At 44.2% G+C, this 27,089-nt stretch overlaps 1 protein-coding gene and 1 long non-coding RNA gene across 2 annotated transcripts; one reads left to right on the forward strand and one right to left on the reverse strand.

Annotated features, from left to right (window-relative positions):
• Positions 1-12,162: 12,162 nt before the first annotated feature.
• Positions 12,163-13,007, reverse strand: LOC130124929 (uncharacterized). The gene is made up of 3 exons (XR_008811403.1): positions 12,967-13,007; positions 12,718-12,825; positions 12,163-12,273 (listed from the first exon to the last, which is right to left on the reverse strand). It is a non-coding gene; the product is annotated as an uncharacterized LOC130124929 (long non-coding RNA).
• Positions 13,008-19,694: 6,687 nt separating this feature from the next.
• Positions 19,695-26,723, forward strand: bmp2b (bone morphogenetic protein 2b). The gene is given in 5 exon segments (XM_056294349.1): positions 19,695-19,766; positions 19,973-20,136; positions 21,267-21,634; positions 25,426-25,829; positions 25,831-26,723. Coding segments are annotated over 3 exon segments (1,269 nt in total). The 5' UTR covers positions 19,695-19,766; positions 19,973-20,136; positions 21,267-21,279; the 3' UTR covers positions 26,341-26,723.
• The last annotated feature ends 366 nt before the right edge of the window (positions 26,724-27,089 follow it).

A 27,089-nucleotide genomic window follows, 5' to 3' on the forward strand; every position in this document is an offset into this window, starting at 1 on the left:
ACCTGGAAGAGGATAGCCCAACACGTGTTTATCTAATATGGTCTGAATGAAGCTGTCAAAAAAATAACATGGAGCCAGGGTTCACGCAACGGCCGTCAAGTCGCAGAGCCAGGATCAGACACACAGGACATGCGAAAATATCAGGTGTCCAGCCGGCGAGTTTTAGGTTGAGCTCATTACTTAAGCTAGTTTTAAAAGGGTTTAAGGAGCAAGACATTTAAAACCCCCACACTCAAATTCTGGCGTTTTCTCTTGCCCCGCGCTCATCATAGCTTCAGCTAACCGTCCCAAGGCTTTAGTGAGCAAATACACAACAGGTCAATTTCATAAATTTTCCGGATTACAGATAACCATCACGGGCAACCGCAACGGAGATTTGACTCCCAACTTGAAGCAGGTTTAACTCCTGTTTTTGTGGATATCGGTCTACCTGACATGTGTACATCCCATCTGGCTGCACCGTAAGAACGGATCTATGACAGTGTTTACATCAGCGCTCCACACACGGACGAGGCGCGTCATGAATCTTGTTTTGCTGGTGGCTGGCTGACGATGGAAGGCGAGGCTCTGGCCCTGGACTGCTGAGCCTGAGGAGCTAAGTCAACACAGGTCAACCAAGTCCAGCTAAACAAACACACGATATCAAAGAGGAAATTTCCTGTCCGATCTGCAAAGCTTGTCCTTCACAGTCGGTGAACATTTACCAGTTGATCCCTGAGGGATGAGACAGGGGCCGTACTCAGCCGACTCTTATTCTAATCAACACTTGATCATCCAGTCTCTGGTGATCCAGGAACTGAATATGCTAAAAGAGAACAGAGTGAATCTATGGGGGGGGGGGGTCTAAGCAGGTCCCCCCCCCTTTTTTTTTTCGCCACAGCTGTATCCGTCCAATTATCCCACTCTCCGAGCCGTCCCGGTCGCTGCTCCACCCTCTCTGCAGACTACCACATGCCTCCTCTGATACATGTGGAGTCGCCAGCCGCTTATTTTCACCTGACAGTGAGGAGTTTCGCCAGGGGGATGTAGCGCATGGGAGGATCACGCTACCCCTCCCCCCGAACAGGCACCCCAACCGACCAGAGGAGGCGCTAGTGCAGCGACCAGGACACATACCCACATCCGGCTTCCCACCCGCAGACACGGCCAATGGTGTCTCTAGGGACGCCCGACCAAGTCGGAGGTAACACTGGGATTTGAACCGCCGATCCCCGTGTTGGTCGGCTACAGAATAGACCGCCATGCCACCTGAACGCCATAAGCGGGTTTAAAAGTCTTGCAGTTTTGAATACCGGTTCGGCCACTGCACCGCTTTACATTCTTGTCAAAGCTTCTGATCTGATTCTTTTACTGATGTATATTTGCCTGATCTAAAACATTTCAGAGAGGCTACTACATGGTTAAAAAAAAGAAGTATTCAAATATAAAAAGTATCACATTTTCATTTCATGCAAACTTACACCCGGCAAAAGGGCCACGGCGGTGTTACATAGCAATTAACCGCCAGTGAGGGTTTGGCCGTGAAACCCTGCAACGTTTCAAATTGCTTCCCAGCCACAAATCCTCCATCCTCTCTGACTCAATTACCTGTCACCTCGCTAGACAAAGGACACACTATGGAGGGCTATTTCTTATGCAAACATGCACATATCTACACGCGTGCACTCAAACTCACGTGCACACTCTCTTGCGCACACGCAATTACCTATACACCCGCACGTGCACGCTTGCACAATGGGCGCTGCAGTAATTTATGGCTGGATAGAGTTGCAGGCTTAACGCTGCGCCAGTGTCTTCCAAGCAGGTGATGAGCGTTGGCTGACAAGGCTTTAAGTCGCTCTCCTCAAACCAGAGAAGCTATCCCCGTTTACACATGGCAGAGAGAAGACACTACTCTATATCCAACCTTGAAATATAAACAGCAGCTGAAGTTTTTAAGTCAGCAAGACAGTAGCTAGGTTTTTTTTTTTCTTCCAGGTTGATGATAAATTTTCTGGGCAAATCCAGCATTTGGATGGTGTGTAATGGAGATGGTATGAAGAGGGCAGCCAAATAGCTAGTGCCTTAAATCCTCGAGTTACTTCCATCCCAGAATTTGAAAAGTTCTTGCCAACAGTATCAGATATTTTCAGCAACTGTCAAAATTTTGTTATGAGTGAACAAATGTAGTGTTTGGGTTTTTTTTTTATTATTTCTTTTTTTTTTCTTCATTATCCTAATTCTCAACTCTGTGCAAACAGACTTGGTATGCAAATGACCCTTTCGTCATGCATAAAATGTGAGATGACGAATTAAATCTCATGATTTCATGACAACTTTATGACAGGATTTACTGTGAAATTTATCGAATACCGCTGGTCTTAAATCGTCACAGATGTATTTTAATAGATAACATTTGTGAACTGCTAAACCTTGGCGAAAATTTGTGTCAGCAACACAATTAGTTGGCATTGACACCAACTGCAGAAAAAGCAGATAAATAAAAACAAATTGAGTTTATCATCATTTTCAGCAGGATCACAATGCTATTTTTACAGGGTGTAATCCCTTTCGGCTCTGGTTATGACACACTGCTCCTGAATATTCAGACAATTCCGACAGCGAGGTTTGTGGTGGTGGCGGCGGTGGTGTGCATGCATGTGTGTGTGTGTGTGTGTGTGGTTAGACGAGTGTCTCTGCATCTGCGTAGGTTATTTGTGTGTGAGTGCATGAGCAAATGCACATATAAATGTAGGCGCCTGCTATGCTAACGTATGCTTACATGTGGGAGGATAAGTGTTCATGTGTGTGTGTGTGTGTGTGTATGTGTGTGTGTGTGTGTGTGTGTTTGTCACTGGGTGGACCTCCCCTGCCATACAAGCAGAGATTTTTCATCACATAAAACCCAACAGGGGGTGGTATGCGAGCAGGGCGAGTCACTTCCATCTGCCCTGTCCACTTAAATTAGTGGGGCCTCGCATCCAGCAGCATCTGGTTCCAATATGGAGCCAGGCGGAAGGGTGGGTGCCTCACTGTGCGGCGGAAAATACAGCCTACTGCACCTTTAAATAGCCCTCAGGAGGCTAGGGACGGATGCTGGCCCTATCGCCCTATCCCAAGATCCTCTGTGACTGGCCTGACACTTCTCCTTCCCTTTGAAAGAGGACAAATGTACAATTAGGCAGGAATGCCTGCAATGCTGTTTTCTGAGCGTGTTCGAAAGAGCGGGCTAAAGCAAATGGCGGCTCCGCTGTCGGGAGGCTGCTCCTCTCCTCCCTTGCCCTCTGCTCCGCGGTGAGACGCATCATCTGACCTGGCCCCGAGCTTGGGTTTCTCCGGTGCTGCTTTGCCGTGTTTGGGTTTGTCCCCGGTTGTTCTGGTTCTAGTAGCAGTTTGCCGAGCCAGGTCTCTGTCAGCACTCCTCTGTGGCACAGGCCTGTTGAAATCCCTCCTCCTCCTCCTCCTCCTCCTCCTCCTCCTCCTCATTCTCCTCCTCCTCCTGTTCTACCCCTGGACGAGAGGCGCTGCAGAGCTGACCCATAATTCAAAGGTTTCCATCTCAACCATAATTCACACAGCGCTATGCCCTAACTAAAGGGGCTGTCTGTAACTACAGTGATTGCATGTTTGTCGACCAAATTGTCAGTGCGGCAGTGAGACTCAGGAGGAGGAAGAGAGTAGACCCAGAAACATGATGATGACATGCTTACTGTACGCACAGGAACCTCCAGGGCGGCATCATCTCACTTCTATAGGATCTGCAGCACGAGCAGAAATACAAAGACACACACACACACACACATTGGCAGATAGCACTGATATGCCAGGAGATCTGAGCAGGCATGGGTTAGGCGTTCGCTGAAGTGTCTAGCGACGTTGAGGGAGAGGCTGCTGGTTAAAGCCGACTTTCAGTCACAACGGTCCTGCAGGTCCCAGCAACAGAAACCAAATGTCCCCTGCACAGCATCATGGAAATCTGAAAGCATTACCTTGGCTGGGGTAAACAATGCTTGGGGCTTCAAATATTCCCAGTACAAATGGTTAGTTGATATGCTATGTAAATGCACATCTTATAAATGCTTGTAATGGTTTTTACTAAACCAATCAGCCAGCTGAATCGGTTATTCCATTTTTTTTGGCATAATATCTCGATATTCTTCAGTAAACACACAATCTGTGGAGTCAGTCTGATGAGCCTGGCAACATGCGTCTGTGCTGCAATACTACATGACTGATAACTGTAAAGACTCTAATTTGTCTAGAAGGCAAATAAAAAATGTCTTCCTAGGAAACAGAATATGAGTGACGGATTACAGTCGGGGCAAAATTTCAACATTAGTATTTTCCAACAACTTATTACTTTAATTGATTACTACTGTCATCATAATCGTTTAAATAAAACCGCTGATGAATGTTATATTGTGTTGTCTTCAAGCTTTTTTTAGGCATGAAATCTTAAATCTTAAATCAGCGACATGACTCTTGACTCTGTCCCATAGGCGCAAGGAAGGTACCCGGAAATGTGTCCTCTAATCTAGACACCCAACAAATTATTTAAAAGAGGCCCTCTGTAGCGCTCCCTTGAATTTCCCAAGTACAGGGAGTCTGTTTCTATTAGCCATGAGGGAGGAGGAGGAGGACATGGAGGGAGAATCACTGTACAATCAGATAAGACTGATGACAAGGCAGGGAGAATTGATGACAAACTCCAGACAGCTTTGGTCCATGTCTTCAGACCCGGCCTTCCTGCTGAAATATAGATTGCCCACTACAGACCTGCGAGAGAAGGGGGGGGGGCTCTGCAGATACACGTCTAATGTGTGAGACCTAACCTCATAGAGAAGAAATGATGCTGGCGGTGTCAGCGCAGAAATGTCCGCTTAAAACGGCCTGATGTATTGATTACATATTTTCCCAGTGGCTGTATTGTGTGAAAAATTGCCTCACAGTATCTGAGTGCCCTCTCTCTCACCTCTAGTGTTATGAAAGACCTGCCCTTTGACTTATGAGTTGGAGTACACGCATGCACTGACCAAAAATCAAAGGGCATATCCAAAGCTGCAGAAAGTTAGACTCTCTATCTAAATACTTTCTTTTCCCTCAAAAAAAAAGAGAAAAAAAAAGCAAAGGAGTTGTTAGTCAGTATTTGGTCATAGAATCTATAAAATTTTGAGACCTTGCAACAAACACACCACTATAACACATTTTCCCCGTCAGTACACAAGGCAGACAATTGCCACTGTTCTGTGATGAAAAAACAAAACTTACACCAGGTAATTTCATTAAGTTGTCACTTCCTGTCTTTCCTTTAGTACATCACGAGTTCAGAGGTCAAGAGGATCTGTCGGCAGTGACAGAGAGGATTATGGGTGCAGGCATTCCATTGGCAGTCATTACTGTCTTCAGTCAGCACCCAGTGCGCTCTCTTTCCCCCTTTTCTCCATCTTCTCTCTCTGTCTCTGTCTTCTCTTCCTCTGACAGGCTAAGGAGCAATTACTGTCACATTAGTGATAACAAGAATATAACTCTTGTTTATGCCAAAACGGCTGGTCTTTTTTTTTCTTCTTTTTTTTGTGTGAATGAACAGGTTTGTTTGGCTTCCTTGTACATAATTCATAACTTTTCTTTGAAATTAGATTTTCCTTTTCTTTTCCGTCGCTTTACGTGACAATTGTATGCACATTTCAGCAGCTTGCCAAGATTGCGTTACACTGTACAGGCCTCTAAATGTGAATATGACGATGGACTAAACTTTTTCTCTAAGAACCGTCACCCTACATTCGCCTTGCACTGTATACTATACAAGTACACTGAAGGAAATTTATAACACTAAGACTGAAGGAACAATATAACAGTAAGACTTAATCCTGAAGGACATGTACAATACTAAAAATGAAAGAAATTTATAATACGTATACCGAAGGAAAAGTATAATACTTAAAGAAATGTATAATACTAAGAATGAAGGACATGTATAATACTAAGACTAAAGGAAATGTATAATACTAAGACTAAAGGAAAAGTATAATACTAATACTGAAGGAAATGTATAATACTAAGAATGAAGGACATGTATAATACTAAGACTAAAGGAAATGTATAATACTAAGAATGAAGGACATGTATAATACTAAGACTAAAGGAAATGTATAATACTAAGAATGAAGGACATGTATAATACTAAGACTAAAGGAAATGTATAATATTAAGAATGAAGGACATGTATAATACTAAGACTAAAGGAAATGTATAATACTAAGAATGAAGGAAATGTATAATACTAAGAATGAAGGAAATGTATAATATCAAGAATGAAGGAAATTTATAAGACTGAAGGAAATGTATAATACTAAGGATGAAGGAAATGTATAAGACTAAAGGAAATGTATAATACTAAGAATGAAGGAAATGTATTATACTAAGAATGAAGGAACAGTATGATACTAAGAATCAAGGAAAAGTATAAAACTAAGAATGAACGAAAAGTATAATACTAAGAATGAGGGAAAAGTATAATACTAAGGATGAAGGCAAAGTATAATAATAAGTGAAGGAAAAGTATAATACTAAGGATGAAGGAAATGTATAATACTAAGACTAAAGGAAATGTATAATATTAAGAATGAAGGACATGTATAATACTAAGACTAAAGGAAATATATAATGCTAAGAATGAAGGACATGTATAATACTAAGACTAAAGGAAATGTATAATATTAAGAATGAAGGACATGTATAATACTAAGACTAAAGGAAATGTATAATACTAAGAATGAAGGATATGTATTATACTAAGAATGAAGGAAATGTATAATACTAAGACTAAAGGAAATGTATAATCCTAAGAATGAAGGAAATGTATTATACTAAGAATGAAGGATCAGTATAATACTAAGAATCAAGGAAAAGTATAAAACTAAGAATGAAGGAAAAGTATAATACTAAGGATGAAGGCAAAGTATAATAATAAGTGAAAGAAAAGTATAATACTAAGAATGAAGGCAAAGTATAATACTAAGAATGAAGGAAAAGTAAAAAACTAAGAATGAAGGAAAAGTATAATACTAAGAATGAAGGAAAGCATAAAACTGAATGAAGGAAAAGTATAAAATAAGAATGAAGGAACAGTATAATAGTAAGAGTGAAGGAAAAGTATAATACTAAGAATGAAGGAAAAGTATAATGCTAAGAATGAAGGAAAAGTATAAAACTAAGAATGAAGGAACAGGAGAGCAGCAAGACTCCAGGAACAGTATAATACTAAGAATTAAGGAAAAGTATAATAACAAGAATGAAGGAAAAGTATAATACTAAGAATGAAGGAACAGAGCAGTAAGACTAAAGGAACAGTATAATACTAAGAATGAAGGAAAAGTATAATACTAAAAATGAAGGAGCAGCAGAACAGTAGGACCAAAAGAACAGTATAATACTAAGAATGAAGGAAGGAACAGGAGAACAGTAAGACCGAACGAAAAGTGAGTATGAGGTTTGGACCCCTGAGCTGAAACCCCGGCCCAGAGGAATTCCTCACATTCCACCCAGACATGGAGCTGAAATGGACTCAACACTAAAACCTGTCCTCCTCTCCTCTCCTCCCTTCATCTCTCCTCTCGTCTGCTCTCCTCTCTTCATCTTTCTTCTTCTGTCCTACCACCTCCCCTCCTCTCCCCTCCACTTTTCTCCTCTCTCTCCTCCTCTCTGTGAAAAGACATTGCTCTCTCAACACAACAGCTTTCTGAGAACAGCCCCACGTTCTGGTTTTCGCTCCTTTCTGCTCTCAAAAGCTGCAGATGAACACATCCAACACCCCTTTTTTTCCATTTTCTCTTCCGTGCAACTGTAACAGGATAGCGGGAGTTTACATCACAGCAGAGCGAGGGGGCCGGTTGTTTTGACAGTAATGCAAGGGACACTTGTTTACCTAACCTCGTGGGTCACAGTGAAGTTTAGCAGGGAATGAATGACTTCATTTTTGGGGGGTTTAAATTAAAGGGTTCCTCCTCTCTTGAACTTAAAACAGATTTGCGCTGGCTTTGGAGTGAACAAAGTGCTCACTCACTCAGGACGCAGGCCTTCTCCTCTGGCGCTAACTGTAAAACAAACAAAGACAAAGAATTGCAATGACGGCAAGAATGCAGCCATGTAAGACTTGACTTTACACACGTTTGCATGCAACAAATGCATTCCTTGCCAGCTTTTTCTTTTTTCTTTTTAACTTACCTCTCGCTAATGCGTCATGCTTATTGTTAAAAAAAAAAAGAAAAGAAAAAAAATCTTTAATTTGCCTTGACATGGTGTCAGTTTCTTCAACAGTTATTGGGCTACGCCATATTTGAGGGAAATTGCTACCTTATGCGCCTTTAAAAAAACCACTGGGTTTTGAATGGGACCTTTTAAAAAAGGGGTAGTGTTTCATTTAGAGTTGGTGGTCATTCTGGCAACGTGATTTTACCACCGGGGAGCCTTGAAACCATTTACACTCACACATGGCATCAAGGCCTGCTGTGGTGGCGATCCACTGCTTTTTGAGATGCCCGGACACCATGAGAAGACAAATTAGAGCCCATCTCTTCCATACTTCCCCCCCCACACCAAAATGTTCAGAGCTATAGCTCTCCCTCTCTCTCTCTTGCAGCCTTTCATGCCGCTCGCTCGTCAAAGGAGAATTGATTAAAGGCTCCTTTAAATGACTTCCTTTTCAGAGCTATTATTTCCCAATAACCAAAGGAGAGCAGATTGAGATCAGTAGTCTAATCTGTTGTTTCCCTCTCATTCTTATTGGTGTTTTTGTTAGAGCCCAGCAAAAGAGCTCACCCCATTTTTCCTGTCAGTCATCGGGTTGTAATACTGGGGCACATGGCCGTAACTTTAGACAGCCCAGACACTCGTGCGCGCCAGCCTTTTTCAGGGAACACGAGGGTGGAAGCAAGTCGCTCTCCAAAGTCTTTGACAAATAGCCCATGCTACAAAGAGCGGGGTAGCTCTACCGCCCAGGAACAGCGCTTTGATGCTACAACAGAAAAGGAGGGCTTTTTCGCTGGGACCATGGCCCTCCTGGGTGCAGGAGGTTCAAGACAAGAGTATGAACATAAAAGTAGTTTTCAAAAAAGATCCACAAACCCTTTATCCTGAAAAAAAAAAATCGATCGAGGTTAGTGTTATAGATTCTTACCCGGGGGGGGCAAAAAGCAGCTATTTTGTTGCCACTGCTAGCATGAGAGGGCAAAAGAGAGAGTATGTTTGGAATGGCAATATGTCATGCTTCCGCAATGCCACATCAAGTTGAAAGTCAAGCTTAGCTATGAAAACAGATGGCAGGTGGGAAGAAGAAATGAAAAGATAAGGAGGGATGAGGACGTTTTCCTTCTGTTTCGGCAGAAACACCTAAAGTGTCTGCGCTCCTCGGGGCTCCAATCAGGAAACACCATCTCCCCCCGCTCATCTTCAAACGCTCCTGTAAACACCTGCTTTTATCTCGTCCCTGCATCTGGACAGGGAAATACCTCCTGTTCTTGTTCGCTTGGTGTGCGGACGAGACCTCCGCCAGCTACTTCTGTGGACAGTTGTTTCTTCTGTAGTTATGCATCACAACTTTTCATCTCTACAAGCGCTTCATCTTAAAAAGGATGAAGCGCTTGTAGAGATGAAAAGTTGACTCTGACTCTAAAGGGTGGGTGGGGGTTCGGGGGGGGTTAGGGAGAGCATTGTAAAAGAAGCACACATTCAGGTGAGAAATGTGCGGTTTTGGCAAACAAAAGTTACATTCATCCAGGTGGTCCCAGACACCCTATCCAAACAGAGGTTTTACTGGGATTGTGTAAAAACAATGCCGCGGTGTGTGCATATCTCTCACTTTAATGATTAATCTGATCGAGCCAACTTTCATCTCGGCGACGCCAATGTTCTGGGAGCCCTTTTTGACTTGTCATCTGGACAAGTAGCAACAAGGGCTGTTGTGTCTCGCTGCAGCCTCACAATCGACTTCACGACTCCATGTAGCGCAGCGACGCCTACCACTCAGACAGCTGCACAGTTCTGACATGTGGCATGAGATTAATAGTTGGATTTGATTTTACTGGGATATGTTGGGTCTCCCGAAAAGGTGAGGTGTACATTTGAAATGGAAATATCTTTTAATTTGGGAGGTTGGGGTGCTTGCAGGATCGTTTCATCCGAGTGTTTCGTCCAAGGGTCCAGGACGCACACTCCTTCATTATGGCTTGGATTGGCAGCTTAGCACTCACTTTTCACTCATTCCTTTGCAGGCTCCGTGCCTGCAGCTCTCCCTCACCTAAGCCTGCTTCATGCAACTCGGCCTGACATGCCTCGCTGGCTACACGAGTCACCGATTGACCAAATGTAAACGTAAACCCTTAACCCTCCGTGCCATTCAGGCACAAGATGTGACTTTTCTCCCCCCAAAATGCAGCTTTCAACATTGATTTGAGCGTCAAAGCGCCAGCGTGTTTTTTAACCAGAAACCACAGATGACTTTTCTAACAGTGGAACAAAGCTGGCTTTTGTGCTTCGGTTCTGGGAGGCTGCTCGCTCTTGTCATGTACATGTGAAATTAATTAAGAGGAAATACTACAACACTTGGGTGGAAATTGCTTTTCACCAGATGTTCCACATATGAGGATCAATTTAGTATTCTTAGCATAGCAAAATGACTATATAAGTTCATTGCTGGGCTCTTTGATGAAAGCCAATCTGTCAGTCAAGACACATAAAAAGAAGTCAGGTTTCTATGCTACTGTTTGTTCCACTTTATGGAGTCTTAGGTAATGTGATTACTTAACCAGGTTAGGAAAATAAAATGTTTCATTCTTGGGTAAAATTTGACGTACTGACAAGAGGCCCAGTGTTCCTCAACGATCCGTGCATAAACCGAGCGAGTGGTCTTTTCCTTGTCCCTTGCCCTAAAGACGGAGAGGCCAAATAATCACAGATAAATCACTGTCGGATGTGAGATAGCCATCACAACACAAGTGTTTAGAAAAGCCAGCAGCTGACGGCTTACGTTTCTGTGTATGTTTTCAGCGTATCTTGGAAATGAACCAGCCCGTAGACATGTCTATTTGTGGCGCTGCGGCAAAACTCCACGATATGGATATGAGAAGATCAAAAGCACAGTGTGGAATGACAGGGCATGGAGCAAGATAAATTGGGAGATCTGAAAGTTTCGTTTCTTTCCCTTTAGTTTACATTGCTTGGTCCGCTGCACAATGTCAAAGATGTGTGAAGAACAAGGAAACTGCATTGATACGGCTCCACTACATTGCCAGCCTGTCCAATTCAAACAGCATGGAGCATGGCAGAAATAACAACACCGTCTCAGTATGGTTAAGTTTGTTCAAACTGAGTCATCTACTGCACTGTACTGTGCTCCGAATGTGACTGACAAAGCACATACTTGACTTCAACCCCCCCCCCCCAAAAAAAATTCAATCGTGGATCTTATTTCCTTGTCTCACATTATGAGACTTGAGTGGTTTCGTGTTGGACTGAACAAGCGACTCTTTGGGACATGGTTTGCCAGCCATTACGAGAGGACTGGCCTGACCGAGTCACTAGACAGCAAATACAGCAGCACTCCCCATTGCTTCTGTTGCTGTCTGTATATTCAAGCGAATCCAAGCCATCTGGACTCTGTTTATTGTATTACAAATGACACATAATGGTAATCTGGCATGTGATGAGAGAACGTGAATTAGAGACAGGGGGCATGAAATGGGTATTAACCTTCATTGGATTTCCTTTATGGAGGACATTTAATTTAAGGCCATGGTTTATCTACCTTATTATTCATTACGCTAAGCTTGCCCATAACCGTATGAAACAGGATAAACAGAGGAAACCGCCAATTAAATCACATTCCAGTGAAGATTGGGGGGCTTACTGTATACAGAACAGTTAGCTCAGTGACATAAATATTTACACAAACTGCCACGAATTAAGACAAATGTTACCAGGAAATAGGCTACATTGTGAGAGGCCATTACAGGGCCCTGTTTAGATTTATTGGCCTCTGCTGAGTCCCTAATTTCTAAAATCTTTTTTTTCCCAATTTTTCCCAACAACTGAAACAAGACAAACATGCCATGGCAGTATGGATGCAAGTCAACCCCACGATGTTGTGAGTCTCCCTGCCAAGCCCGTTCTTTACCAACGCGAGATGCTCCGCTTTCCAACATTCAACAAACAATCTTGGAGGTTAATGTGATGTGAACATCTGTTCTCCATAGATATTTACAGCACACACAAAAAAAAAACCCAACGTGTATCATGAATCTTGAGGAGGGAGAGGAAATAGAGCAGGAGAGAATATGGAGAGAGAGACAGAGAGAGAGACAGAGAGAAAGAGAGACAGAAAGATGGGCGGAGATATGAATGGTTGCATCAGATTGGTCCTAGTTGAAGTTAAAGATACATACTGCATGGAGTCCAGGGAGTGGATGTCAGTTAAATGTTTATACAGCTGCTCTGAAGATTATTATTATCATGAAACCACACGGCTATAATGTCACTCTGTGGATGCCAAAGCACAATCAGGTCCTCCCTATAGTCTACTAGCTACCTCTCTCCCCCCAGTCTAAAAAACCTCCCTATGGCCAACTAGCCCCCCTAAACACCCCTCAAGTCAGAACCCCCCCGCCCTGCTCCCCGCGTGTCGAACCACTGCTCTCAACATGACAATGAAATGCGATGGTGGGACTGGTTTACTGAGCAACGTACCAGCCCGCGTAATCCGATGTCTGCGTTCGGCTGGAGCTGTGTCCGTGAAATGGGGCTGAAGTCCTTTATTTTAGAGCGGTTACCGCTAAGTAGCTGCTCTCATATTTCCTGTTGTGAAATGCAAAATGAATGATGAGGAAAGAGGAGAGAAAGAATGTAAAAATCTAAATACAGGGACAACAACAACAGCAGATTGTGATAACTAAATGGTAAAAAAGTGATGTTGACATAAGTTATATGTGTATTTACCTCCAGAAACAAGTAACTTGCCGGCCTTAACACCACAAGCCTGTTTGATATGGGACACCCACACTGTATGTCATACCTGAACTCAACCTCTGCAAAAATAAAAACACCCACAAACAGATCCTTGCAATCACTGTGTTGTGCCCCTTCAACCGATGGTGGGATTTCATTTTATGGCGTTGGAAACATGCCTTTGCCAAGAGTGAAATCCATGGTGTCATGCGTTATTACCCGGTGATGGTGACGGTTGCTCCTTCATCTTGTTCGGTGATCGATAACGCTGTCAGTCTGTTTGCGGATCCTTTTGAAGGTCACAACTCTTCTTGTCAGGCTCTCATCTCCACCTGTGATACATTTAATAAGGGAGAATATCACAAAAACATACATACATACATATATATGTGTATATATGTGTGTGTGTGTGTGTATATATATATATATATATATATATATATATATATATATATATATATATATATATATATATATATATATATATAGTTCCACGGTGTGTCAAAGGAAAGAAAAATTAGTCAACCAAATCAGCCAAAATTAACAGCCATCAACTGAAAACATCCCCGGCAGAGCTGTGAGCGCTCCATTGCCCCATGTAGGCCTATAGAAACTTGCTAAGTGTTTTCCTTCCTCCCTTGGCCTGTAAACAGCTGCTTGTGCTTAGGCGGTAAAATGTAAATCTTGATGCTGGCTGTTTATGTAGCCCAAGCTTCTAATCATGCAGACATATAATTGAGTGACGCGTGGTGTCTTTATGAGCGGAGCTGCATTCAAAGGGCAGATCCCTGTATTTATGTCTGTGCCTTTAAAATGGAGGTGGCTGCCTCTCATCTCCACTACTCTCCTAAATGGAGCATGTGTTTATACTGTTCCTATTGTAAGTTGTTAAGCGCTAGGTCCACGCAGAGCTAAAAGCTTAGTGTTTCATACTGGTGAACCGGGATTTTTTTATAGGCCTCGGGTGTTATCGCTGTAAGCTGGTACAGAGGAACATACAAAGTCCTCCCTGGAAGTCAAAGGGATTTTACATCATTTGGTTTGTTTGAGAATGCGCAACAATGACACCAGTTTGAGATTAAAAGAAACACCGGTCTCGTGAACACTTGAGCAATATGTGCGACTCTCAAACGCGGCGTAAAATCGAGGCTGCTTAAAGACACCGTTTGGGTTTTTTTTTTTTTTTGTTACAGTGAAACTCTAACAAACTTTATTTCCCCTTATGCTAATCACTACAAGTTTTTCTGCAAATTATTGCAATAATTGCAACACAATAAACCGTATGTAGTGGGGGGAACTACGGCGTAATTAGGGTTCCCTCCTCCAGGTGCCGGCTCTAAAAAAAGGCAACGTGCCACCATGATGCAAAACTTCCAGCCGACGACCAACCTCAATGTGTTTCTCAATATCTGAAACGTGCAGGCAAGTTTGGACCCTTTCCTGTGATCTCCGAGAGGCTATATAATCTGGAGGTGGACTTGTTGCTCAAATTAGTGGGTAGAGGAATGTGGCACATGTTCAGTATCCATAAATATTGACTCTGGCTTTCTTGCTGGCCGTCTTTGACCTTGGTGGGTTTCCATTTTGGGACCGACCTATATGAAATGTGTCCCGTTTCCCCACAATCCCTTTCATGCACCATGAGCACATGCTCTGCACAGACCGTCAGTCGTGCTTCTCCTGTCAAGCACATGTCAACCGATGAAGTTTACTGGTCGTTAAGTTAAATAAGCCAGATTCGGCTCAACTGTGGAATCGGCACTGAAATGCTGCGACAAATCGTTCTCAGGCTCTAGACAACATCTCTGCAGCTTATCTGCTTGTAGGCATGTTTGTAGTGTGTGTTAAGGTTACATCTGTCTCCACGCGGAGGAATGCGAGCGCAGCGTCCAGCCAAGTTGCTGTTAGCAGCAGGTGAAAGGCTAATGGCTGGAACTGCGGTGTCATCTCAAGGCTTTGTCGGCCCCCCCGACTCCTGGAATGTAGGCGATGACAAGATGAGACCGTGTGTCCGTCTACATCCAACGCAGCATGCACACATGCAGTCGAATACACCTGCGCGCACGCTCAACACGTGCGCTCACACAAATAAGCCCGCACATTCAAATACTATATACACACGGCACATACTGTACACACGCATGTTCGTACAGCAGCACGCCGAGAAACAAGCGTGTACGGGACCAGGCTGAGCAGAGGACAATAACCTGTCTCTTCTTCCTCTTCTTCTTCCGCAGCATCTTTGAAAACAACAAACTTCTTCCATAGTCATCTCCTCAAAATGGCCTCAAATATTTCGTTCTCATGAAGAGATTTATTATACTTATTATTGAGTATTATGCATTGCACATTGTTCTCTCTGCAGGGGGCTTTCCATAACGGTAAAAGATACATCTATTAGCTCTTGTGGGGATGCATGTGAAGGATGTTGGTTTCTGTGACTGTTTGTGCTGTCTTCTCATCTTTTAAGGTACTTTTCCCAAAGGACAAAGGGATAAGCATTGAGTGGAATGTACCGCAGAAGAAAAAATAAAGTTTAATAATACTTCTCCAAACTGTTGGAAACGTATGTGATGTCCCCCATTGCCTCTTACGGATAGGATTAAGGTTTGGCGTGCACCGAGGTTCACTTCAGATGTCATGAATGACATGATCCCAGGTCAACAATGTCTGTGGGTTTGATGACGTAGCTCCTAGTCTGGTGCTCCAATGACATCGACTATAGCCCTCCGATTGTCTTCAGGCGCTCAGAGAAGCAGAATAATCTAAAATGACAAGGGTCAAGAGAGGGAAACAATGACTCATAATGGAGATGTGTTTGGTGGTCTGAGAAATTTGAGTCTTGTTGTTCCAAAACTGATCCATGCACCTGAGGCCTAAGGGTTTAGAATCGAAGACCTGTGATCAGTCAGCGGGTGTCAAGTTGGGTGATCCTCATTGTTGGGACAAATGGTTTTTAAAAAAAAAGTCCCAGTTTAGCCTGGTGAATAGCATATATCAAAACCATCCTCACATTGTTGACCAACAAATTTTGGCTGGGTGGCTTTGTGGCCGAAGAGAAGTTCCTGTAACCTGGAAGTCAAAGGATAATTTCCTATAATAGTCCATGATACATCAATGGCGACAGGCATGGGCGCAATCCATGAATACTGGGATGGGATCCAGCGCTATAACCTGTGGGATAACCCTAGGGTTAGTGGCTGTGTCATACTGATACTGATTTTGCCAAATCAGTATGCGGACCGACGAGACCATGAGATCGGTCGACGCTCCATACTGGATCAGTCAAGGCCCTGGTTAACAACGGCTGCAATTGGTGCTGTGCTCTCACAGGATACGGATGGAAATCCGCTGTGGCGACCCCGGAGAAACAGGGAACAAGCCGAAAGAAGAAGAAGAATTACAAGTCCACGATACACCCAAAAACTGCAGTGTTTTCTGTCAAACTGCACTAGAAAAAGGTATCAAACTCCTACGTGTTAATAATTGTATGTTTCTCAGGTCCAATTTTACGTACCTGACAAATACCTGAAACTGGTAATGGCTATAAAACAACTTTAAATTACAACATTTTAGGATAAGTGTTTAATAATTGTTTTGACATTGTGCTAATGTGGTGTTCAATAGATGAGCCCGCCTCTCTTGAACTTGAGTTTTACCGTCTAACTTTTAAAGGTCTGTTGCCATCTGCCACTATCACAAATGAATAAATAAACGTTTACTGGAAGGAAATACTGACTGTACTGATGCTCACAGCGGTGTTGGGGCTAGCCCTTACTGTCTGGGTCACAGTTTAACCTTTCAGAGCGCTCATCAGTAGGTAGTTCATTTATGTCTCTGATATAATATCTCCCTGCCCTCCCTCTCCTGCTGCCAGGCTTTTGCTCTACGTTGTTGTCCTTTCAATCAGAGTGTAATTGGATCAGCCGCCGCGATGAGATAAGCCTGATGTCTCTGGCTCAAAACAATGATAGAGGAACAACCCACACAGCCGCATGGTCTCCTCAACCAACTCTGGGCATCAGTGATCAAGTCTCTCAACACAGCTCTTGGGTGGACACGTTCCTCTGTGCCAAGCTCATGCATTCTGTGCCAAGACACACATATTGGCATGCTTACAAACAGACACACACACACACACACACACACACACACACACACACATGAAAACACACTCAGACACATGTGCATGCACGCGTGCACACACACACACACACACACACACACACACTGTAGGGAGAGAGGAGAGAGAGACAGAGAAGCAGAGAAAAACAGAGCGAGGCACAGAGGCAGAGAGAAAGAGAGAGAGGCAGAAAGAGAGGCAGAGAGAGAGAGAGGCAGAGAGAGGTAGAGAGAAAGAGGCAGAGAGAGAGAGGCAGCGAGAAAGAGGCAGAGAGAGAGAGAGGCAGAGAGAGACAGGCAGCGAGAAAGAGGCAGAGAGAGAGAGAGGCAGAGAGAGAGAGGCAGCGAGAAAGAGGCAGAGAGAGAGAGAGGCAGAGAGGCAGAGAGAGACAGGCAGAGAGGCAGAGAGAGACAGGCAGCGAGAGAGAGAGGCAGAGAGGCAGAGAGAGACAGGCAGAGAGAGACAGGCAGAGAGGCAGAGAGAGACAGGCAGAGAGAGAGAGACGCAGCGAGAGGCAGAGAAAGAGAGAGAGAGAGAGAGAGAGAGAGGCAGACTAAAATAAAGCCCTCTCTTTTTCTCTGTCTAATCCTCTCACTTGGGTAATTAAAGATACTCGTAGCTTACTGTGTGAGGCCTGATTCCCCCCAATCTAAAGCATCTAAATGCCGAGCAGCCTTTTACCTGGGCTCTAGTTCAGAGCACTAAGTTCACCAAGTGCTACTTTGGCAACAACTGGGACCCAACTATCACTGCTGAAAGATTAAACACCGCCATGGAGCACATATACTATATAGTGTGAATCAAATAGCTTGTTATAATATATCCTTATTTTACTGATGGTGGAACGGATTAATAATAACATGGATGAATTGAAGCTAGAACGCATGAACGAGAATGACTGACTAAATGTGTAGGACTGGAAAGGAGGGCATACATTGTGATGTGGGACATGTACTCCATTATCAGTAATAATCCTCTGCTTTACTCTGTCAACAGTGTGATCCGATGACAACTCGGTGATACGGAGAGCAAAAGAAGTTATCTAGCATCTAAGTTTCACAACCAACAAAAAAAAAAAAAGAGGGAAAGAAATGGATGACAGGATCAAAATGACTCGAGGCGAGCAAGAGGAAGACCGGGAAACAGAGCACAATGCCACTCAGGTAAAAGGTATGCACCCACAGGCCTCAGTATTTTAATTGCTAAGTGGATGATCTGGGATTATCCCTCATAAAATGTTATTGTCGTGGAAGGAGACAAAGATATCTTGTGATCTCAGTGGGGTTTAATCTATTGCCATCTCTCCACAGAAAACAGCTCCGCTGCTTTGGCCAAAACACAGCCGCATGCCCTACCATCATCACCTAATGGAAGTCACTACAGGGAATCAATGGAGGCTTTTCTTATGGAGATGGCCAAAACATTAATGTTGTTGACTAAACCCCATGGGCTAATGCCGATGGAGAAAACGTCCTCTTCCCCTTGTACTCAACTGACTGCAAGTGCGAATGCAGCAGGTACTCTCAGAAATGAGTCTTAAAGTATTTAAGATGATGAATTATGCTCATTCGTAGGAGAAGAGGCATGCTGCTTTTGTGAGATGGAGGAAGTGGGTTTTTTTTGTCCTTGCTCCACAGAGAGGATGCTCTGTGGGCACACAACTGAGAAAAAAAAACAACAACAGTCGACTTCAATCAGCACTTTCTCAAATGCAGCAATCATAGTGGAGAACTATGCATGTAATATGCGCTCAGAAACAAGACCTGGCAATGATGCGTTGGTAAAGCTACATGAAATATGAAAAACCCAAGATGCAGCCAGAAGCAACTATACATCTTTCATATATGGGTATCTTGGAAACACACACACACACACACACACACACACACACACACACACACACACACACACACACACACACACACACACACACACACACACACACACACACACACACACACACACACACACACACACACACACACACACACACAGAGCATGGGTTCAGCAGGACAGTGGAGTCTCTCTGTAGTGGACTTTAATCCTCTAAAATACAAAGGCAACACGTTGTGTAGTGGCTGTCATTAGTCCTAATCCAAAATAAAAACACAACTGATCCAGTCATTAACATATTTTGATCAATTATCTGCAGCCTCTGTGCAGCTAAACTGCCTGTAGTTCTGCTGTGTGATTACATTCATAAGAAAATAACACTGACGACAGTTTATTGTATAGGAACCACATGAGAGGGACGAGGGGGGGGCGTTATTTTATGTGCACTTGCTTTAAAGAAAAAAAAAGAAGAAAATACTATAATGCGATGTTATGTAATGAATATCACCTATCACACGGTCTAAAGGGCAACAGTAAGAACATAACTTCACGTTTCAAAACTACATACACCGACAAATGCATGCAAAAGAAGAAGAAAAAGAAGAGAAAAATGGTATATGGAAATACACCTTTTTTATACGTCGTTTTAAGTATGCGGGAGGTGCTTTATGATCAACAAATGATTGACAGCCTCGCTTTGGTGACATCACTGTACGACAAAAAGAGTCGTAAGGGGAAGAGAAGGCACCAATCAATTGAACCACTGCGCTGCGACGCACGCAGGAGAGGCGACGCATTCACAGCAGCAAGAGTCCAAGGAGCGACACTTCTTCAGGTATCTTATCTCTAAAACAACAACAACAACAACAACACAGCTCCGCTGAACTTTTATCCTATAGCTTCGCACTTCCCTTTTGAAGGATGTTCAGCCAAGGTGCTTTATACTTAGATCGATCCTGCCTACGCGAGTTCGCTTCCTCATAGACGAACACATTTCATTTTTTTTTCTTCTTCTTCTTCTCCCCCCGTACTGTGACCAAGACGCCCGATTTGCAGCTGGTGAGAATATGTGCGCAAGGCGATCGGTGCAGTGCATGGGCTGTCTCTGGTCCGCCGAGGAGAAACGTGGATTAAACACGAATTAATGTGGAATTTATCGGAGCCCAAAGGTGGAACGACGACCGGACACAGCGCTTCCTCAACAGGTACAAAAAAAACAACCCAAAAACTGTTGACTTTGGCTTGAACTTTTTTTTTCAGTTTGCCAAGAGATTCTAAATGTCGTTCAACAACGTATACGTTTATTATGATCAATATTAGCTCGACTAAGGCTGTTCTTGATGATTGTCAAAACAAAATTCCTCGACTATGAGGTCTTCTGTACTGTATGCGTAAAAGTTACGCACTTCCGAACGAGGTTGATTGAAATATAACGAAAGTTTCTTCTTCATCTGCTTTTTCTTCTTCTGGTGGTTCTATAATTCAGATGTCACTGACTTTTGATGTATATGCTTTTGATGCCCTGCGTCTGCCCAGAGGACTAAGTCCGGGCTACATCTGGCCCGAGTACGCACGTCAGATCTCTAACACCTGCGAGCCTCGAAGTAACTCTATCCCTTATGATTATAGTCATACATGACCGTCAAAGCCGCGGCAAATAGGCGCTTGTAGCACTGTCTGACTGCCTCTCCTATAAAGCTGTTTATGCCAACTTTTCTTTTTGTTTCATGACAGCATTCTTTAATGCTTAGTGTGATCTTTCGGACTACACAGGCAAGACTTGTAGCTATTTTTCTTATATATATATCAATATAGATATATAGCCTCACCAAAATGTTCTCTTTATCTCTTGTCTAATTGGAGACGTCTTTTTTTTTGTCTCCGGTCTTCCCCTCAAGTTTTTCTTTTGATTTCTCCCTCTTTCCTGTCACCCCTGCCCCCCCCTCTTTTTTTGTTATCGGACTCATGTCTTTCATAACTTCCTCACCTTGATAGTTTCATGTCTTAGTTTGCCTCTATAATGTTCAGATCAATCTCTGTCTGTGTAGCTGGGGGGTGTGGGTGCGGGGGGGAGGGGGGTATTCCCAACCCTTTTTTTTTGTTCCTCACTTCAAAGTGAGTCGTCTCGCTTTTTAACCTGCTCTCCTTCAATAATTCCTATTGCATGGAGGGATCACACAGCTGGGGGGATTGCTGCACTGAAAGCTCCGATGTCCCAGCTGTCAATACCTCAGTGTGTGTGGATGTGTGTGTTTGTGCACACGCACACATGTGCACGCGTGTGTGTGGATGTGTTTGGTGCCTGTGTATTGACAGAAGCTGACTTTCTTCGCAGGGACTGACTGATCATGGTCGCTGTGGTCCGCTCTCTCATGGTACTGCTGCTCGCTCAGGTGTTGCTGGGAGGTGCTGCGGGACTTATCCCTGAGGTCGGCCGAAGGAAATACAGTGAATCCGGGAAACAGACCGCGGAGCAGTCGGAGAGTTTCCTCAACGAGTTCGAGCTCCGGCTCCTCAACATGTTTGGACTGAAGCGCAGGCCCAGCCCGAGCAAACAGGCTGTGGTGCCGCAGTACATGGTGGACCTTTACCACATGCACTCGGCCAACGGAGAGTACAGCACCAAACGGCCCAAAAACATGGGCAAACACGCAGAGAGAGCCGCCAGCAAGGCCAACACGATTAGAAGCTTTCACCATGAGGGTATGTATTAGTGACATACTTTACCTGTCAGGTGGAGAGCGCATCAGCTCTCTCTCAGACGGTGCAAGCCTATATTTAAACGTGACTCAAGGGAAGCAAAGACGAACTTGCAGAGTCTTTACTGTTTTTATGGGGTGTTAGTCATTGAAGGACGACACGTGTCCGGGCTATTACGCTTTCTTAATAAGTGATTAGAAACTTCTGAAACTCACTGACACAATTTTCCAGACAGGCGGTTGTTGCATTAAATAAATAGATTAATAAATTCACTCTAATCCTTGGAAGTGATGATGCAACCCGTGAAACCAAACATTCCACTGGCGCTGCTGCAACACGCATCAACAACACCAAGGGTGGTGGTATCCCTGGGGTAATTTGTTTCTAAATAATTGATGGTGTTTACGTGGGCTCTGAAAACAGTTTTTCCAGACACGCACCGTAGGAGCAGGATAAAGGGCGGTGTGCCGTTGTGCAGGTGATAGTCATCACCCTGTTACTTCAATAACACACGACATGACATTATACGCTAACACGCTTTATGACAGAGCCCTGCTGTCAGACTGAATTGTGAGTCATTTCTAACAGGACTGAAATTAGCTTTTGGCACAAGCGGAACAGAGCGAAGGGTCGCGCGCCCTGTTCTTTCCAAACCGCCCTCTCACGCGCTGTGCGCCATTACGCACGTTCCAATAATATAACACCATAATTGCACATCTAGATTATACCTCATATATATATATATATATATATATATATGCAGAGATTCTTGAATTTAGCCTAGCGTTTCATTTGAATCCATCCCCCAAAAACATATGTTGCTTAGATGATTATCCACCCTGCTTAATGCCCCTGTCTGGATAAAGTGCATTTTTTTCCCCCATGCAGATGTGCGTATCCAAAGCTATTGATTCCAAGGTGGATATGACCACATTCCTGCACACCACAGATAGTCAATAGGCGACGTAACATAAATACCATATATATTGACTACATCACTCCCTAAGCAATGGAATGGGTGCACTTGTTGATAATATTGAAACGTATCAAAATGCGTACGTTACAAGTAATTGCATCCTCGGGTGAGCATATTTCAAGGAGCAACTCTTTATCAATCATTCGAATCTTAAATCTGCTGTGGCCCGTGTTCAAGTTTCTTCTTCTTTTTTTTAAAAAATTACATAGCCTACAAGCTACTGAGTCCATTGGGATTTTTACACAGAGTCTTTATACAGAGCACGAAGTGTTTGAGTGGGGAAGTTTCCATCAGGGGTGAGTCAGAGGGTTGGTTGGTGGAGTGGTTGCTTGGTTGTCCTCCAGAGGCCTAGTGTGGATGACACCCAGTGGCTACACTGACACATTACAAACAAGCCTAGCTGGGCAGCCGGGCTGAGTGACTGCTCCCAGCCCACTACTGGAAACCTGCGCTCCGGGCCAGCACACACCTTGACACCACCAGCCATTAGGGGTGTGCTCAGGCTTTGTTTACATACTCTCCCGAGGCGGTTCATCCAAAGCTAACAGCGTTTTCAGGGCTGTTAGTCTTCCTATGTCAAGAGACCTGGTGCTGATGGCCACCTTGTGTAATAACCATGTATCTACATATGTAAGCTCGGCACATCAAAGAAAAGCACCCTCAATCATTCATCACATCTGCTTGCTGATATTAATTTCACCGGGATAATTAGTTTCAGTGCTATCGGCTTTCAAAAATAACCATTTTCCGTGCCAAATAGAACATTTCCACTATTACACAGGAATTGGCTGCCAAGAGACAGGTCTGTGATAAATGACCCGGCATTAGCCGTTATCTTTTGTTTTGGCATGCAGCGCAAATAGAAATTAGGAATGTTGATACACTCATATCTGTGGTTCGCAAGTTTTTGACAAGTTGCAACTTGTTCATGCAGCAGTTCCCTCAATGAGAGAGGGAAAGAGAAAAAAGAGAGAGGGAGAGATAGCGAGAGAGAGAGGGAGAGAGAGAGAGTGCAGCGGAAACAGAAAAAGAGATATAGAAAAGAGGATTTGGGGCTAAGTGAAAAAGAAGGAGAAGGGGATTTGGGTCTGAGGAAGGATAGAAAGAGAGTGATTGGGGATAAAGGAGAGGGAAAGAGAGAGAAGGGGTTTTCCCACATCAAATGAGGAGTGATAGGCCTAATTGAGGTCTTTGTGCCTGTGGAGGGAGGTTTAGGATGAGAAGGTGGAATTTCCTAAATGCCTCCTTTGAAAAAAAAAAAAGCCCTGAGTTCAAAGTTTGTGTTTATTTCACCACACCAAACAGATTTTGAAAGTACGTCTGCGTATCGTCTATGATCCGCAGAATATAAAGCTGCATGGCGGAGGAGTCAATCTACACTTGTGACAAACATTTCTTTCCTTTTTTTTTTTGCACACTGCAGAAGGGAACACAAACGAATCGGGTACGCAAAAAGGATTTTCCTATACTCCCAGGCAGTTGTGAAAGTTGTGTTAACTAACTGCACATTCACTACGGTCTGCCCCCGAGCCTAAAATGAAAGACAGAGCGGTTTGATCGGGAGTCTAACAGAAGCTGATCTGCATGGATAGAAAAAGAAGGCTATGGCAGTGACAAGGATGTTTTTCTGGCCTTAAGGCAGTATAGCGTTTTTTTTGTGGTGTTTATCAGGAACTAGGACCTGTTAGCACTGCTTAAAAATAAACCTCATTCGGCTGTAAAAGATCAACATACTATAAATAAGTCAGTCCCTCTATCCACGGTCAGCGGTCTCACATCTTAATAGCATCGCAGATTAGTGTGTGGTTCTCTAGCTTCTGGTATTAGCAAAGACCCGTTTGTGTTACATATATACACACACTGGTGGCCACTTCAACAAAGGTTAAGAAAACGGTTGACATTTAAAGACACTGACATTTTGGTGTTGATCTGATAAATCCCAGATTGATTTCCCTGTTGGTCTCATGATGAAACGGGGCTTTGATGATCCACAGATAAATAGTGCGTGTACGGATGTATTTGGGGGAGGGGGGGTGCACTGGGATTGGTAATTGCATGTAGCAGCCAATTCTTAAAGGGTAAATATTCTATGCGTGGCATTTACAGGCTAGCTAGCATGCACACAGAAGATGCAATCGCTGTTCTTCTGCTTGATGTTATCGGGACATGGGGGTGCACCGCTTTGATCTCTTGACATTCACTATGGTAAATTTATGAGCACGACACTAATGAGGCCATTAGATCACCACCAGCATTTGCCTGCTATTACACTGTGGTCATACGTACATAATATGGGTATCTGTATAATTCCTGTTTTACAATGACCAACACCGTCTCACTGTAAGCACGTGGCAGCCTGGCTAGCTACACGTCAAAGGAAAAAGAAAGCTTTCACTTGTGCGTGTGTGTGTGAGAGAGAGAGAGAGAGAGAGAGAGAGAGAGAGAGAGAGAGAGAGAGAGAGAGAGAGAGAGAGAGAGAGAGAGAGAGAGAGAGAGAGAGAGAGAGAGAGAGAGAGAGAGAGAGAGAGAGAGAGAGAGAGAGAGAGAGAGAGAGAGAGAGAGAGAGAGAGAGAGAGAGAGAGAGAGAGAGAGAGAGAGAGAGAGAGAGAGAGAGAGTATGAGGGAGAGAGCGCAAGCGAAAGAGGCACAGACTAAAAGCCACATGAGAGACCAAAATCTATGAAACAGAGCAGCCTTTAATCATAGGTGCTCTTTTTCACTCGTGCAAACATGCCAAGCCTCTTTGTTGCAGCCTTGCAGTGCATATCAAATCCTCGTTCCCTTACATTTTGCCTCTCTCTTTTGCTACCTTCTGTAGAGTCTATGGAGGCCCTGGCCAGCCTGAAGGGCAGAACCACCCAACAGTTCTACTTCAACCTCACTTCCGTTCCTGGAGGGGAGCTTATCACCTCCGCAGAGCTACGGATCTTTAGGGACCAGGTCATGGGAGCGTTGAACCCCAAGAGCAACTCCAGTAACAGCACTGGTAATGGTGCGGCTATTGGTGGCGGCTTCCATCGCATCAACATATACGAGATATTTGGTGCCCCTGTCACACCCGGTGGAGAACACCTGACTCGCCTGCTGGATACTCGGCTGGTGCAGGACTCTCTGAGCCGCTGGGAGAGCTTTGACGTCAGCCCCGCCATATCTCAGTGGACCAACGGGGGACGCCACAACCACGGCTTCATGGTGGAGGTGCTTCACCCAGAGGAGGTGGAGGGGGGTGGGGGAGGACGCCGAGAAACGGAGGAGGCACGTCAGGGTGAGCCGGTCCCTGCACCAGGACCAGGACTCGTGGCCACAGGCCCGGCCCCTGCTGGTGACCTACAGCCACGACGGCAACGGCGACGCGGTCCTCCACACGCGGGAGAAACGCCAGGCAGCCCCCCGCAAACAGCGCCGAAAGCACCAGCACAAGGCCAGCTGCAGGAGGCACGCCCTGTACGTGGACTTCAGCGATGTGGGGTGGAATGAGTGGATAGTGGCGCCCCCTGGCTACCATGCCTTTTACTGCCAAGGGGAGTGCCCCTTCCCCTTGGCGGACCACCTCAACTCCACCAACCACGCCATCGTGCAGACGCTGGTCAACTCAGTCAACTCTAATATCCCCAAAGCCTGTTGCGTTCCCACCGAGCTTAGCCCCATCTCCTTGCTGTACCTGGACGAATACGAGAAAGTAATTCTGAAAAACTACCAGGACATGGTTGTGGAGGGATGTGGTTGCCGGTGAGAGATGGTGGGATGGACGGACAGATGCAAGGGGGTAATCAGAGAGGGGATGGAAAAAAAAAAGACTTACTATAAGAGGTTTTTATGGACACCCAGTTTCCCAATGAAGACGCTTATTTATATGAAAGAAAGACACAAAACAGAGTTATCGTGGAAGAAGAAGAAGAAAAAAAACTATATATGAATATATTTATGTCTACGTAATGTTGGGAAAAAAATAAATATTTTAATCAGAGGAATATTCCTTTACTGGTTTTGAAAATGTATTTGTGATGTACATTTCGAAATGGGTGCAATACCACATGAAGTATAATGCTCAGATTTTTATTTTGTATTTATTTCTATTATAACCACTTTATTTGTAAATAAATAATGTGTATTTATCGTGAGAACACACGTGGTCACTCCAATTATCCGAGACTGGCTAAGATGAACAGCGGGGTTTGCTGATCTGTCAGAAATCCAGAAAGGTGGCTGCCTCTGAACAGAAACAACAGTGTCTCATACTCTCTCACAGAAATTAGCCAGGAAGGAATAACACACTGCGATTGCAAACCAAGCACCAACTCCTATGGTAAATGAAACTGAAAACCACCAACAATAGATGTTTATAGAGGAAAGTGACGGGGTAAGGTCACGGCGCTGGTGCTGTAATGGACTACATTAAGGTGTAGGGTCACAGGAGGGGAGTGGCGAGCTGCAAGCTCACAGATGTTGCAGGCTCCCGCGGGAGGTTTAGCAAAACACTAG

This window comes from Lampris incognitus, chromosome 15, assembly GCF_029633865.1.
Source record: "Lampris incognitus isolate fLamInc1 chromosome 15, fLamInc1.hap2, whole genome shotgun sequence".
NCBI lineage: Eukaryota > Metazoa > Chordata > Actinopteri > Lampriformes > Lampridae > Lampris > Lampris incognitus.